The sequence below is a fragment of the Enhydra lutris genome, unplaced genomic scaffold (assembly GCF_002288905.1).
Source record: "Enhydra lutris kenyoni isolate GAN:26980312 unplaced genomic scaffold, ASM228890v2 scaffoldscaffold24, whole genome shotgun sequence".
In the NCBI taxonomy this organism is placed as follows: domain Eukaryota; kingdom Metazoa; phylum Chordata; class Mammalia; order Carnivora; family Mustelidae; genus Enhydra; species Enhydra lutris.
The window spans coordinates 128,811-141,152 of NW_019154108.1; the positions used below are offsets into that span (position 1 = coordinate 128,811).

Consider the following 12,342-nt stretch of genomic DNA (forward strand, 5'->3'; position numbering starts at 1 on the left):
AGAGCAGAGGGCAAGTGTGAGGGTAACAGGAGACCAGCATTCCTATGCGTCAGGCTCTGTCTTGGGCCCTGGGAAAGCAGAAAACTGTATGGCAAGTCCCTTATATCCCTTGAGGGGGACCATTGTATATAGGAGACAGACAAGTAAGCAGGTAACAGCCAGCAGGTGCTGATAGGATAAGAGTAACCTTTATCGAGAACTCACCACCTACACATTACTCTCAGTGGTGTTCGCAAAGACCTTGACACCTGAGTCCCATCGTAGGTTTTCAAATCGCTGGAAATCTGAACGAGTACAGAGCTGTATCTGCGCTGTGGTCATGTCTACACAGGGCAGTGTAGGGAGATACTAGAAATGGCGGGAAACCTTTTCAGAGGAATTCACCCTCTGGTGATGTTCTGAAAGATGGGAAGATAAACGCTGAGCTTCTGGGAGCAGAGGAAGGCCTAGGGCCTGAGGAATCCACAGAACAGAGCCCTGCAGGCCCCAGGAGCCGGCGCTGGACCTGAAGGCAGGTTGAGGTTCCATGGCTGGAGTATGGGGTGAAGGGCCCCAGGCAAGGGCTCACAGAAGCTGCGTGCCAGCAAAGGGTCTGGACGTCATGCTAAGGGCAAGAAGGAGCCCATGAAGGCTCTAAAAAGGGAGTTAATGGGAAATTCATTCTATGCACTCTCTGGTGGCTGTAGAAGTTGTGGAAATATCCATGGAAAGTCCAGCCCCCTGCAAAACACCTCCGAGCCTGGGTGTTCTTGTTTGTTCTCTCTGGACCCCGGACCGGTCTTCCTCCCCGCAGGGGTGCACACAGGCTATGTGGGACTGGAGAAGAAGGGGGAGAAGCTGGCTGGGGCTTGAATCTAGGGAAGAGGAGCTGGTGTGCTCAGTCTGGGAGTGGACACATCTGGGTGTCACCCGGGAATCCCTACGGAGGCCTGACAGCAACTAGTGCTCAGATAGACCAAGCCCTCCGACCCTTCCAAGAAAACGATGCCTTGGAATCTGTTTTTCCTTTACATCACATACTTGCCGGCAAGGACATTCTAATGACTTGAGACTGGTGATCTGACGTTTCTTGCGAGCACCTTGTGGCCACATGAGGCTCATGTTCCATGTAGCCCTTCTGTGGTTTCCCTGACATCTAAGTGCCTTCTGGTGGCCCGTGGGGTGTTGTCAGCATTTTAAGCTATGTCCAAGGCCCAGCTTATTAGCAGTCTTCCAAGGCCAGGTTCTCTTCCTTGGCTTTTGGTTTTGGTGGACTGGTAGCATTATTCACTCAGGCTAGAAACTAGAGGTCATATCTGTCTTCCTGGATTCTTCTCTCTCTCTCTCTCTCTCTCTCTCTCTTTTTAAAGATTTTATGTACTTATTTGAGAGAGAGAGAGCATGTGTATGAGCAGGAGCAGTGGGGAGAGGTAGATGGCGATGGAGAAGCAGACTCCCTGCTGAGCTCCATCCCAGGACCTGGGATCATGACCTGAGACACGGAGGTGCCCTGGATTCTCTTCTCTTGTTTAGACTTCCCATCCAGCTGACCCCCATCCTGTCGCTCTCTCACTCAACTGAAATGCTTCTCCATGCCTTGTCCTCCTCTCCAGCCCCTTCACCTCTTTCTTCTGACCCTGTGTGCTGTGGTCAACCTTTTAAAACACAGAGCTGAGTGTGTCATTCCCTTTTTACCTGTCCCTACTGCCCACAGAATGAACAACCCAAAGCTCTTCAAAAGACCACCACAGCCTACTTTTCCAGCATTCTCTTTCACTCCCTCCTCTGAAGTTCCAAACCACACAAGATTTACCCACAATTTCTTGGACCTGGTACTGCTTTCCCATTTCTGAATTTGCTTTTGCTGTTGCTTTCCCAGTGAACCTTTACTCATCCTCTAAAGTCCACCTCAGGGGCACCTGGGTGGCTCAGTCATGAAGCATCTGCTTTCGTCTCAGGTCATAATCCTAGGGTCCTGGGATCCAGGGGTCCTGAGCCCCGCATCAGGCTCCCTGCTCAGCCTGCTTCTCTCTCTACAAGGCCCCCTGCTTCTGTTCCCTCACTCTCTCTGTCAAATAAAAGCATTAATAAGATCTTTAAAAATAAAAAATAAAGTCCACTTCGAATGCTACATCCTTTCTGCATCTTTTCCACATGTCTCATGCACCAGTGGGTCCCACAAGAGGAAGATGTGTGTGTTGGGGTTTATCACTGATGTGGTTCTGGAGTATAGGTGAGGTTGGGTAGGGTGGAGCCGGGAGCTGAGGACCAAGAAAGAATTCTTGAGACGATTTGGTGCAGAATGGTGGTTTATTAAAGCACCAAGACAGGACCCGTGGGCAGAAAGAGCTGGGCTGTGAGGGGTGGCTGATTATAGACTATGGGGTTGGGGGAGTGAGGAAAAAGGGAGGTTTCAAAGGATATTTACATGTTAAAGTAGACCTACAGGGTACCACCTTGCCATTGTCAAGCTAAGGTTGTTTTCCCCCACTAGCAAGGCATTAAGATAGTTGGGAGATTCCTGGAAGAATGTCACACGTGTCCCCCCCAGGAGTGGGGGGAGGGAAGAGGCCGCAGGTGACAGCTCACGCTTGGTCTTCAGCCAGTCCTTCTGCTCCCTCATCATCACCCTCCAAGAAGCCTGTAACAGGACATGTGTCCTTGAGCACCAATGTCCCTGTTGGCCTTGGGTTTCTCCTTCTCTTCAAGCATTTAAACAGATTTAGTGCCTGTATGTCTACCCTGGAGGCCTGTGTGCTTTTTGGGAATAAAGTCTAGGTGTTCTACATCCACAGCACATAATAGTTATTCACTTAACGCATTTGTCCTCTAGCCAACCTGTGACATTCAGACACACTTCATAAGGATCTTACAGAGAAGAACAGGGCAAAATGGTTGTCATGCTTTTTTAGTTTTCTCTCACTACTGCTAGTTATTATGAGTTGGCTTACAAGGCTAGCAGGCTAAAACAGCAAAAATATCCCTTTGTCTAAAACTGACTTTATAGACAAAACCCTGAAATGAGGTTACATTTGGGTTTTCTCACCATACTCTTTCCCCTCTCTTGTCCTAATGGTCCACATCCTTGCCTGGATCCTTCCTTTTCTTCTCTCACTGTGCTCTTGCCCTGCTCCTGTCGCTGCCCCGCGGCGCCTTTTGGGGGTACTGAGCATCCCCAGCATTTATTAGGCAACGGGGAGCGGCAGACACTGTTGGGGCCAAGAGACCGACGTGAGCAGAGTCAGCCAAGGCCCCCAGACTCAGGAACTTCCCCACCCCGTTTCCATGGACAAACGAGGGGCGCGTTGTCCGCAGACGGACAAGCAAACGGAAAGCCAGGAAGGAGCGCCGAGCTCCGAAAGGGGCCTCGTGCCCGGCAACGACGGGGGGCGGTCCCGTGCCCGGCTCCGACGCGGGGACCTCGTGCCCGGCCCCCAGCGCTCCGAGAGCCGAGAGGGGGGCCTGGGGAGACTTGGGCAAGATGGAGGCGCCGTCCCGGCCCGCGGTCTCTCCGCTCGCCGCACGCCGACTTCCCAGCGGAGCGAAGGGCGGGCCCTGCCAGGGCAAGGCGGGAGCAGAGCTCCCTGCGGCCGCCCGAGTCCCGCCGTCGCGCCCGTTTCCTCCGCCTTTGTGCGCGGACGGCCCCCTTTTCCTCGGGGCCCGGAGAAACCCGCAGCGCGGACCGCCGGGAGCGCGACCCGCGGCCGGGGGGCTGCCAAGAGGTCTGCGGGGCGGGAGCTCCGAGAGGCCGAGGAGTCGGCGGGCCCCAGGCGGACACCCAGCGGGCGGAGGCCCGGCGGCTGGAACCGAGCGCCTCCCGAGCCCGGCCTCCTGCGCGCGGAGAAGGGGCCTGGGGGGGACGGGGAAAAGGGGGGATCCGGGGAGGGGGCGAAGGGTGATGGACAGTCGGTGTCTTCCAATGGCGTCCTCCCCAGGGCGCGGCGCAGGCCAATGAGCGGAGTGCGGGGGCGGGGCCTGGGGCGGGCGCGCGGCGCGCAGGGGCCGGGGGCGCGGGCGCGGACGGCGACGAGGACCCGGCGCTGTCTGGAGCCGAGCGGAGCGCAGTGGGGACGGCGGCCCGGGGCGCGGCGGCGGCGGGGGACGATGGCAGCGCCCGCGGGAGTCGTGGCGGGGCGGGCAGATGCTGCCCGCCGGCGCTGGCTGTGGTCGCTGTTGGCGGCGGCGCTTGGGCTGTGTGAGTGGTGCCGCGGCCGGGGCGGGGTGGGGGGGGACGGCGGGGCGGGGGGAGGGGCGCGGCGGACGGCGGGGCGGGGGGAAGGGCGCGGCGGGGCGCCGAGGGGGCGCCGAGGGGGGAGGGGCGTGGCGGGGGGCTCCCGGGGCCTGCGGCTGCGGGGCGAGGGCCTGACTCCCGGTCTTGCTCCCGCCCGCCCTGCCCGCGTGTGGCCCGGGGTCGCCCCGGCTCCGCTCCGGGGGTTCGGGCTCGGGCGGCCCGGGGTGGCGCGGTCGCCGCCTGTGGGTGCCGGCGGAAGGTCGCGGGGTTCCTTGCGCGGGGCCTTTGTGGGCGGTTGTGTGGCCTGAGGGAACGTTTGGTCTCGCCTCGGAGGTGCGGTTCGGTCGAGTCGGGCTCGCCCGCAGGCCCCAACGCGCCCCCGTCCCCGTTTCTCTCGTTCACGAAGCGCCGGGTGCGTCGCAGTGTCTGCGCTCGGGCTTTCCCGGCGGGGCGGCCCTTCCTGTGGTCTCTGAACCCGGGCAGGCTCGTCCACGCGGCGATCCCGGGGGGGTGATCCGGGAGGGTGAGGCCTCACCTCCGCAGGTCGCAGGTCTGTGCTCCGTCTCCTTTGAGGACGGGTTCACAGTGCGGCCAGGGTGGTGAGGCCTGTTTTTGGTTTTTAGTTTTATTTACTTATTTGACAGAGAAGAGCACAAGTTGGCAGAGGGGGAGGGGGCGCAGGCTCCCCGCTGAGCAGAGAGCTCGATGCGGGGCTTGATCCCAGGACCCCGAGATCAAGACCTGAGCCGAAGGCAGAGGCTTGACCCAGGGAGCCACCCAGGCGCCCCCAATCCTTGTGTTTTAAGCAAACAAGTTAGGAAATAGACTAAAAATGAGGTGATGAGAAATGCTGTGCCTCCGACGGACGGGTGGGCGCTGCTATTGAGGGCGCGGCCGTGAGGCGGTCTTCGTTAGGCTTGAGCACCGCAGGCAGAACTGAAAAACTGGGTGTTCGTGGACGTTCCTGTGAAAGATCGTCAGAACAACGGCTTCACGCAGCTGGGCCGCGCCCAGCTCCGCAGTAAGGGAAGAGGGTGGAGAGAGGAGGGTGTCTCATGAAGCAGTAGCTAGTGTTCGCTTAATTTTGGAAGACAATGGCAAGTTTTTTCTTGCCAAGTCACCTTTTCTGGCCGTGGACGGTGTGCACAGAGAGCAGTCCCCTTTTATAGAAAACCTTCCAGAGTTTGGTGGAGATACAGTTATCCAGCAAACATTTACTAAGCACCGTGTAGGAATTAAGCACCAAAAGTGCTCTAGGAAGGACAGTCCCTGCCCTCCCGTAATTTACATCAGTGGGAGAAGCACCGGTTGGTAAGATGAGAAATCCCCTTTGAGAGCCGTGTGCGAGAGCCCTAAGGAGGGCCATCCTCCCAGACTGGACTCGGGCCACCAGAGGAAGACACGCGTAGCTGAGTAGGCATGGGGCAAGGAAACAGTGGAAACAGAGTCCTGAATGGACCTGTCGGTCGGTCAGTGTGGTGGGAGGTTGGAGTTACAGTGCGAGAGAGATGAGGGGCAGTTGAGGCCGGAGAGCCAGCCAGAGGCACTAACTCACAAAGGACCTAGTTTGCCGTATGTGAGGCTGGATGAAGGATTTCTTTCTCTGTGGAGCCGCGAAGAATGGGTTGGAGCGGTGAGAGGCTGAAGAAACCAGAGGCTTTAATCCCGAGGAGGAGACCGGAGATGTGAATTAAAGCAGTGGGCTGTGAAAGGGGCCACGCTGGTGACCTGTCAGAAAGTACGTTGGATCGGGCTTGCACATTGATTTGCTTGAGCGAAAGGTGACCCTCAGGTTCGGGGCTAGGGAAGCTGGGCCCATTTTTGGCAAGTGGGGCTTCTCACAGATGAATGTGGGCTTGAGGGAACAGTGATGACGAAGTTACCTTTGGGTTTGGTGGGTTTCAGGTGCTGCTGAGACACCCTAATAGAAGTGGGTGGAAGACAGGGGGATGGGTGGTTCTGGGGGTGAGAAAGTTCGGGTTGGAAATACAGATTTGGAAGGTATCGTGTAGTTAGTAGTTAAATCTGTGGATTGTTTCGATGAGGTCACCACCGAGAGTGTATTGAAGGAAATAGAGAGGGCCAGGGACAGAGCCGGGGGTACGTGGAACCGAGAAGGAGGTCTGATGAGTACATGAACTGGAAGAATGAGGCGTCTTAGAAATCAAGAGGGAATGAAGTTTGGTTTTTTTCCTTAAGATTTTATGTATTTATTTGACAGAGAGAGAGAGATCACAAGTAGGCAGAGAGGCAGGCGGGGTGGGGGGAGCAGGCCCCCTGCTGAGCAAAGAGGCTTGACCCCATGGAGCCACCCAGATGCCCCAAGAGGGAATGAAGTTTTAAGCAAGAGGGAGTGGTTAACCATGTCAGAAGCGATGAAATAGGAGGGTTCACTGGGTTGGGCAATTGTCGTGTCTTTGGCAGCCCATCTGTAGGCGTGAACACACAGGGCGCCTGGGGGGCTCCGTGGGTTAAGACTCTGCCTTCGGCTCAGGTCATGATCCCATCCGGCTTTCTGCTCAGCGGGGAGCCTGCTTCCCCCTCTCTCTCTGCCTGCCTCTCTGCCTGCTTGTGCTCTCCCTCCCTCTCTCTCTCAAATAAATAAATAAAAATCTTAAAAAGCAGAAGGGAGCGCGCACAGTGTTTGAAGACTGGATCTCAGAAATCCGCACCACCCTCCTCAGTATGCTTCCTCCTCTCTCTCTGCCTGCCTCTCTGCCTACTTGTGATTTCTCTCTGTCAAATAAATAAATAAAATCTTAAAAAAAAAAAAAAACACTCATTCATCTCTTCATCCAGCAAAAATGTCTTGAGCGTCTGCTGTATGCAACATGCTGATTGTGTTCATGAGCAAAACAGAAACATTTCCTTCCCCGGGGGGGAACACACATTCTAGGGAGACGAGACAGACCGTACATACAACCAAGAAATAAATTGCAGGGGGGGGGGTTGCGATTTGAACAGGGGGGTGAGGACAGGCCTCTTTGAGAAGATAACATGAGAGCAAAGGAAACACCAGGAGACATGCTTGTACCTGAACTGTTCCTGAAACAGCCATGAGGACAGTGTGGCTAAGAGCAGAGGGCAAGTGTGAGGGTAACAGGAGACCAGCATTCCTATGCGTCAGGCTCTGTCTTGGGCCCTGGGAAAGCAGAAAACTGTATGGCAAGTCCCTTATATCCCTTGAGGGGGACCATTGTATATAGGAGACAGACAAGTAAGCAGGTAACAGCCAGCAGGTGCTGATAGGATAAGAGTAACCTTTATCGAGAACTCACCACCTACACATTACTCTCAGTGGTGTTCGCAAAGACCTTGACACCTGAGTCCCATCGTAGGTTTTCAAATCGCTGGAAATCTGAACGAGTACAGAGCTGTATCTGCGCTGTGGTCATGTCTACACAGGGCAGTGTAGGGAGATACTAGAAATGGCGGGAAACCTTTTCAGAGGAATTCACCCTCTGGTGATGTTCTGAAAGATGGGAAGATAAACGCTGAGCTTCTGGGAGCAGAGGAAGGCCTAGGGCCTGAGGAATCCACAGAACAGAGCCCTGCAGGCCCCAGGAGCCGGCGCTGGACCTGAAGGCAGGTTGAGGTTCCATGGCTGGAGTATGGGGTGAAGGGCCCCAGGCAAGGGCTCACAGAAGCTGCGTGCCAGCAAAGGGTCTGGACGTCATGCTAAGGGCAAGAAGGAGCCCATGAAGGCTCTAAAAAGGGAGTTAATGGGAAATTCATTCTATGCACTCTCTGGTGGCTGTAGAAGTTGTGGAAATATCCATGGAAAGTCCAGCCCCCTGCAAAACACCTCCGAGCCTGGGTGTTCTTGTTTGTTCTCTCTGGACCCCGGACCGGTCTTCCTCCCCGCAGGGGTGCACACAGGCTATGTGGGACTGGAGAAGAAGGGGGAGAAGCTGGCTGGGGCTTGAATCTAGGGAAGAGGAGCTGGTGTGCTCAGTCTGGGAGTGGACACATCTGGGTGTCACCCGGGAATCCCTACGGAGGCCTGACAGCAACTAGTGCTCAGATAGACCAAGCCCTCCGACCCTTCCAAGAAAACGATGCCTTGGAATCTGTTTTTCCTTTACATCACATACTTGCCGGCAAGGACATTCTAATGACTTGAGACTGGTGATCTGACGTTTCTTGCGAGCACCTTGTGGCCACATGAGGCTCATGTTCCATGTAGCCCTTCTGTGGTTTCCCTGACATCTAAGTGCCTTCTGGTGGCCCGTGGGGTGTTGTCAGCATTTTAAGCTATGTCCAAGGCCCAGCTTATTAGCAGTCTTCCAAGGCCAGGTTCTCTTCCTTGGCTTTTGGTTTTGGTGGACTGGTAGCATTATTCACTCAGGCTAGAAACTAGAGGTCATATCTGTCTTCCTGGATTCTTCTCTCTCTCTCTCTCTCTCTCTCTCTCTTTTTAAAGATTTTATGTACTTATTTGAGAGAGAGAGAGCATGTGTATGAGCAGGAGCAGTGGGGAGAGGTAGATGGCGATGGAGAAGCAGACTCCCTGCTGAGCTCCATCCCAGGACCTGGGATCATGACCTGAGACACGGAGGTGCCCTGGATTCTCTTCTCTTGTTTAGACTTCCCATCCAGCTGACCCCCATCCTGTCGCTCTCTCACTCAACTGAAATGCTTCTCCATGCCTTGTCCTCCTCTCCAGCCCCTTCACCTCTTTCTTCTGACCCTGTGTGCTGTGGTCAACCTTTTAAAACACAGAGCTGAGTGTGTCATTCCCTTTTTACCTGTCCCTACTGCCCACAGAATGAACAACCCAAAGCTCTTCAAAAGACCACCACAGCCTACTTTTCCAGCATTCTCTTTCACTCCCTCCTCTGAAGTTCCAAACCACACAAGATTTACCCACAATTTCTTGGACCTGGTACTGCTTTCCCATTTCTGAATTTGCTTTTGCTGTTGCTTTCCCAGTGAACCTTTACTCATCCTCTAAAGTCCACCTCAGGGGCACCTGGGTGGCTCAGTCATGAAGCATCTGCTTTCGTCTCAGGTCATAATCCTAGGGTCCTGGGATCCAGGGGTCCTGAGCCCCGCATCAGGCTCCCTGCTCAGCCTGCTTCTCTCTCTACAAGGCCCCCTGCTTCTGTTCCCTCACTCTCTCTGTCAAATAAAAGCATTAATAAGATCTTTAAAAATAAAAAATAAAGTCCACTTCGAATGCTACATCCTTTCTGCATCTTTTCCACATGTCTCATGCACCAGTGGGTCCCACAAGAGGAAGATGTGTGTGTTGGGGTTTATCACTGATGTGGTTCTGGAGTATAGGTGAGGTTGGGTAGGGTGGAGCCGGGAGCTGAGGACCAAGAAAGAATTCTTGAGACGATTTGGTGCAGAATGGTGGTTTATTAAAGCACCAAGACAGGACCCGTGGGCAGAAAGAGCTGGGCTGTGAGGGGTGGCTGATTATAGACTATGGGGTTGGGGGAGTGAGGAAAAAGGGAGGTTTCAAAGGATATTTACATGTTAAAGTAGACCTACAGGGTACCACCTTGCCATTGTCAAGCTAAGGTTGTTTTCCCCCACTAGCAAGGCATTAAGATAGTTGGGAGATTCCTGGAAGAATGTCACACGTGTCCCCCCCAGGAGTGGGGGGAGGGAAGAGGCCGCAGGTGACAGCTCACGCTTGGTCTTCAGCCAGTCCTTCTGCTCCCTCATCATCACCCTCCAAGAAGCCTGTAACAGGACATGTGTCCTTGAGCACCAATGTCCCTGTTGGCCTTGGGTTTCTCCTTCTCTTCAAGCATTTAAACAGATTTAGTGCCTGTATGTCTACCCTGGAGGCCTGTGTGCTTTTTGGGAATAAAGTCTAGGTGTTCTACATCCACAGCACATAATAGTTATTCACTTAACGCATTTGTCCTCTAGCCAACCTGTGACATTCAGACACACTTCATAAGGATCTTACAGAGAAGAACAGGGCAAAATGGTTGTCATGCTTTTTTAGTTTTCTCTCACTACTGCTAGTTATTATGAGTTGGCTTACAAGGCTAGCAGGCTAAAACAGCAAAAATATCCCTTTGTCTAAAACTGACTTTATAGACAAAACCCTGAAATGAGGTTACATTTGGGTTTTCTCACCATACTCTTTCCCCTCTCTTGTCCTAATGGTCCACATCCTTGCCTGGATCCTTCCTTTTCTTCTCTCACTGTGCTCTTGCCCTGCTCCTGTCGCTGCCCCGCGGCGCCTTTTGGGGGTACTGAGCATCCCCAGCATTTATTAGGCAACGGGGAGCGGCAGACACTGTTGGGGCCAAGAGACCGACGTGAGCAGAGTCAGCCAAGGCCCCCAGACTCAGGAACTTCCCCACCCCGTTTCCATGGACAAACGAGGGGCGCGTTGTCCGCAGACGGACAAGCAAACGGAAAGCCAGGAAGGAGCGCCGAGCTCCGAAAGGGGCCTCGTGCCCGGCAACGACGGGGGGCGGTCCCGTGCCCGGCTCCGACGCGGGGACCTCGTGCCCGGCCCCCAGCGCTCCGAGAGCCGAGAGGGGGGCCTGGGGAGACTTGGGCAAGATGGAGGCGCCGTCCCGGCCCGCGGTCTCTCCGCTCGCCGCACGCCGACTTCCCAGCGGAGCGAAGGGCGGGCCCTGCCAGGGCAAGGCGGGAGCAGAGCTCCCTGCGGCCGCCCGAGTCCCGCCGTCGCGCCCGTTTCCTCCGCCTTTGTGCGCGGACGGCCCCCTTTTCCTCGGGGCCCGGAGAAACCCGCAGCGCGGACCGCCGGGAGCGCGACCCGCGGCCGGGGGGCTGCCAAGAGGTCTGCGGGGCGGGAGCTCCGAGAGGCCGAGGAGTCGGCGGGCCCCAGGCGGACACCCAGCGGGCGGAGGCCCGGCGGCTGGAACCGAGCGCCTCCCGAGCCCGGCCTCCTGCGCGCGGAGAAGGGGCCTGGGGGGGACGGGGAAAAGGGGGGATCCGGGGAGGGGGCGAAGGGTGATGGACAGTCGGTGTCTTCCAATGGCGTCCTCCCCAGGGCGCGGCGCAGGCCAATGAGCGGAGTGCGGGGGCGGGGCCTGGGGCGGGCGCGCGGCGCGCAGGGGCCGGGGGCGCGGGCGCGGACGGCGACGAGGACCCGGCGCTGTCTGGAGCCGAGCGGAGCGCAGTGGGGACGGCGGCCCGGGGCGCGGCGGCGGCGGGGGACGATGGCAGCGCCCGCGGGAGTCGTGGCGGGGCGGGCAGATGCTGCCCGCCGGCGCTGGCTGTGGTCGCTGTTGGCGGCGGCGCTTGGGCTGTGTGAGTGGTGCCGCGGCCGGGGCGGGGTGGGGGGGGACGGCGGGGCGGGGGGAGGGGCGCGGCGGACGGCGGGGCGGGGGGAAGGGCGCGGCGGGGCGCCGAGGGGGCGCCGAGGGGGGAGGGGCGTGGCGGGGGGCTCCCGGGGCCTGCGGCTGCGGGGCGAGGGCCTGACTCCCGGTCTTGCTCCCGCCCGCCCTGCCCGCGTGTGGCCCGGGGTCGCCCCGGCTCCGCTCCGGGGGTTCGGGCTCGGGCGGCCCGGGGTGGCGCGGTCGCCGCCTGTGGGTGCCGGCGGAAGGTCGCGGGGTTCCTTGCGCGGGGCCTTTGTGGGCGGTTGTGTGGCCTGAGGGAACGTTTGGTCTCGCCTCGGAGGTGCGGTTCGGTCGAGTCGGGCTCGCCCGCAGGCCCCAACGCGCCCCCGTCCCCGTTTCTCTCGTTCACGAAGCGCCGGGTGCGTCGCAGTGTCTGCGCTCGGGCTTTCCCGGCGGGGCGGCCCTTCCTGTGGTCTCTGAACCCGGGCAGGCTCGTCCACGCGGCGATCCCGGGGGGGTGATCCGGGAGGGTGAGGCCTCACCTCCGCAGGTCGCAGGTCTGTGCTCCGTCTCCTTTGAGGACGGGTTCACAGTGCGGCCAGGGTGGTGAGGCCTGTTTTTGGTTTTTAGTTTTATTTACTTATTTGACAGAGAAGAGCACAAGTTGGCAGAGGGGGAGGGGGCGCAGGCTCCCCGCTGAGCAGAGAGCTCGATGCGGGGCTTGATCCCAGGACCCCGAGATCAAGACCTGAGCCGAAGGCAGAGGCTTGACCCAGGGAGCCACCCAGGCGCCCCCAATCCTTGTGTTTTAAGCAAACAAGTTAGGAAATAGACTAAAAATGAGGTGATGAGAAA

General features: G+C 57.3%; 1 protein-coding gene across 2 annotated transcripts in view; it reads left to right on the top strand.

Annotated features, from left to right (window-relative positions):
* The first annotated feature begins 10,744 nt into the window (after nt 1-10,744).
* The window catches only part of LOC111150742 (myelin protein zero like 1), a 51,173-nt gene continuing 49,575 nt past the window's right edge, over nt 10,745-12,342 (top strand). The window contains exon 1 of one of the 2 annotated variants that reach the window (XM_022508321.1): nt 10,745-10,985. In XM_022508321.1, coding sequence (XP_022364029.1) covers nt 10,745-10,985 — 241 coding nt within the window. Of the gene's footprint in view, nt 10,986-11,292; nt 11,459-12,342 lie in introns of those variants that run through there. The other variant, XM_022508322.1, reaches the window with a different exon arrangement.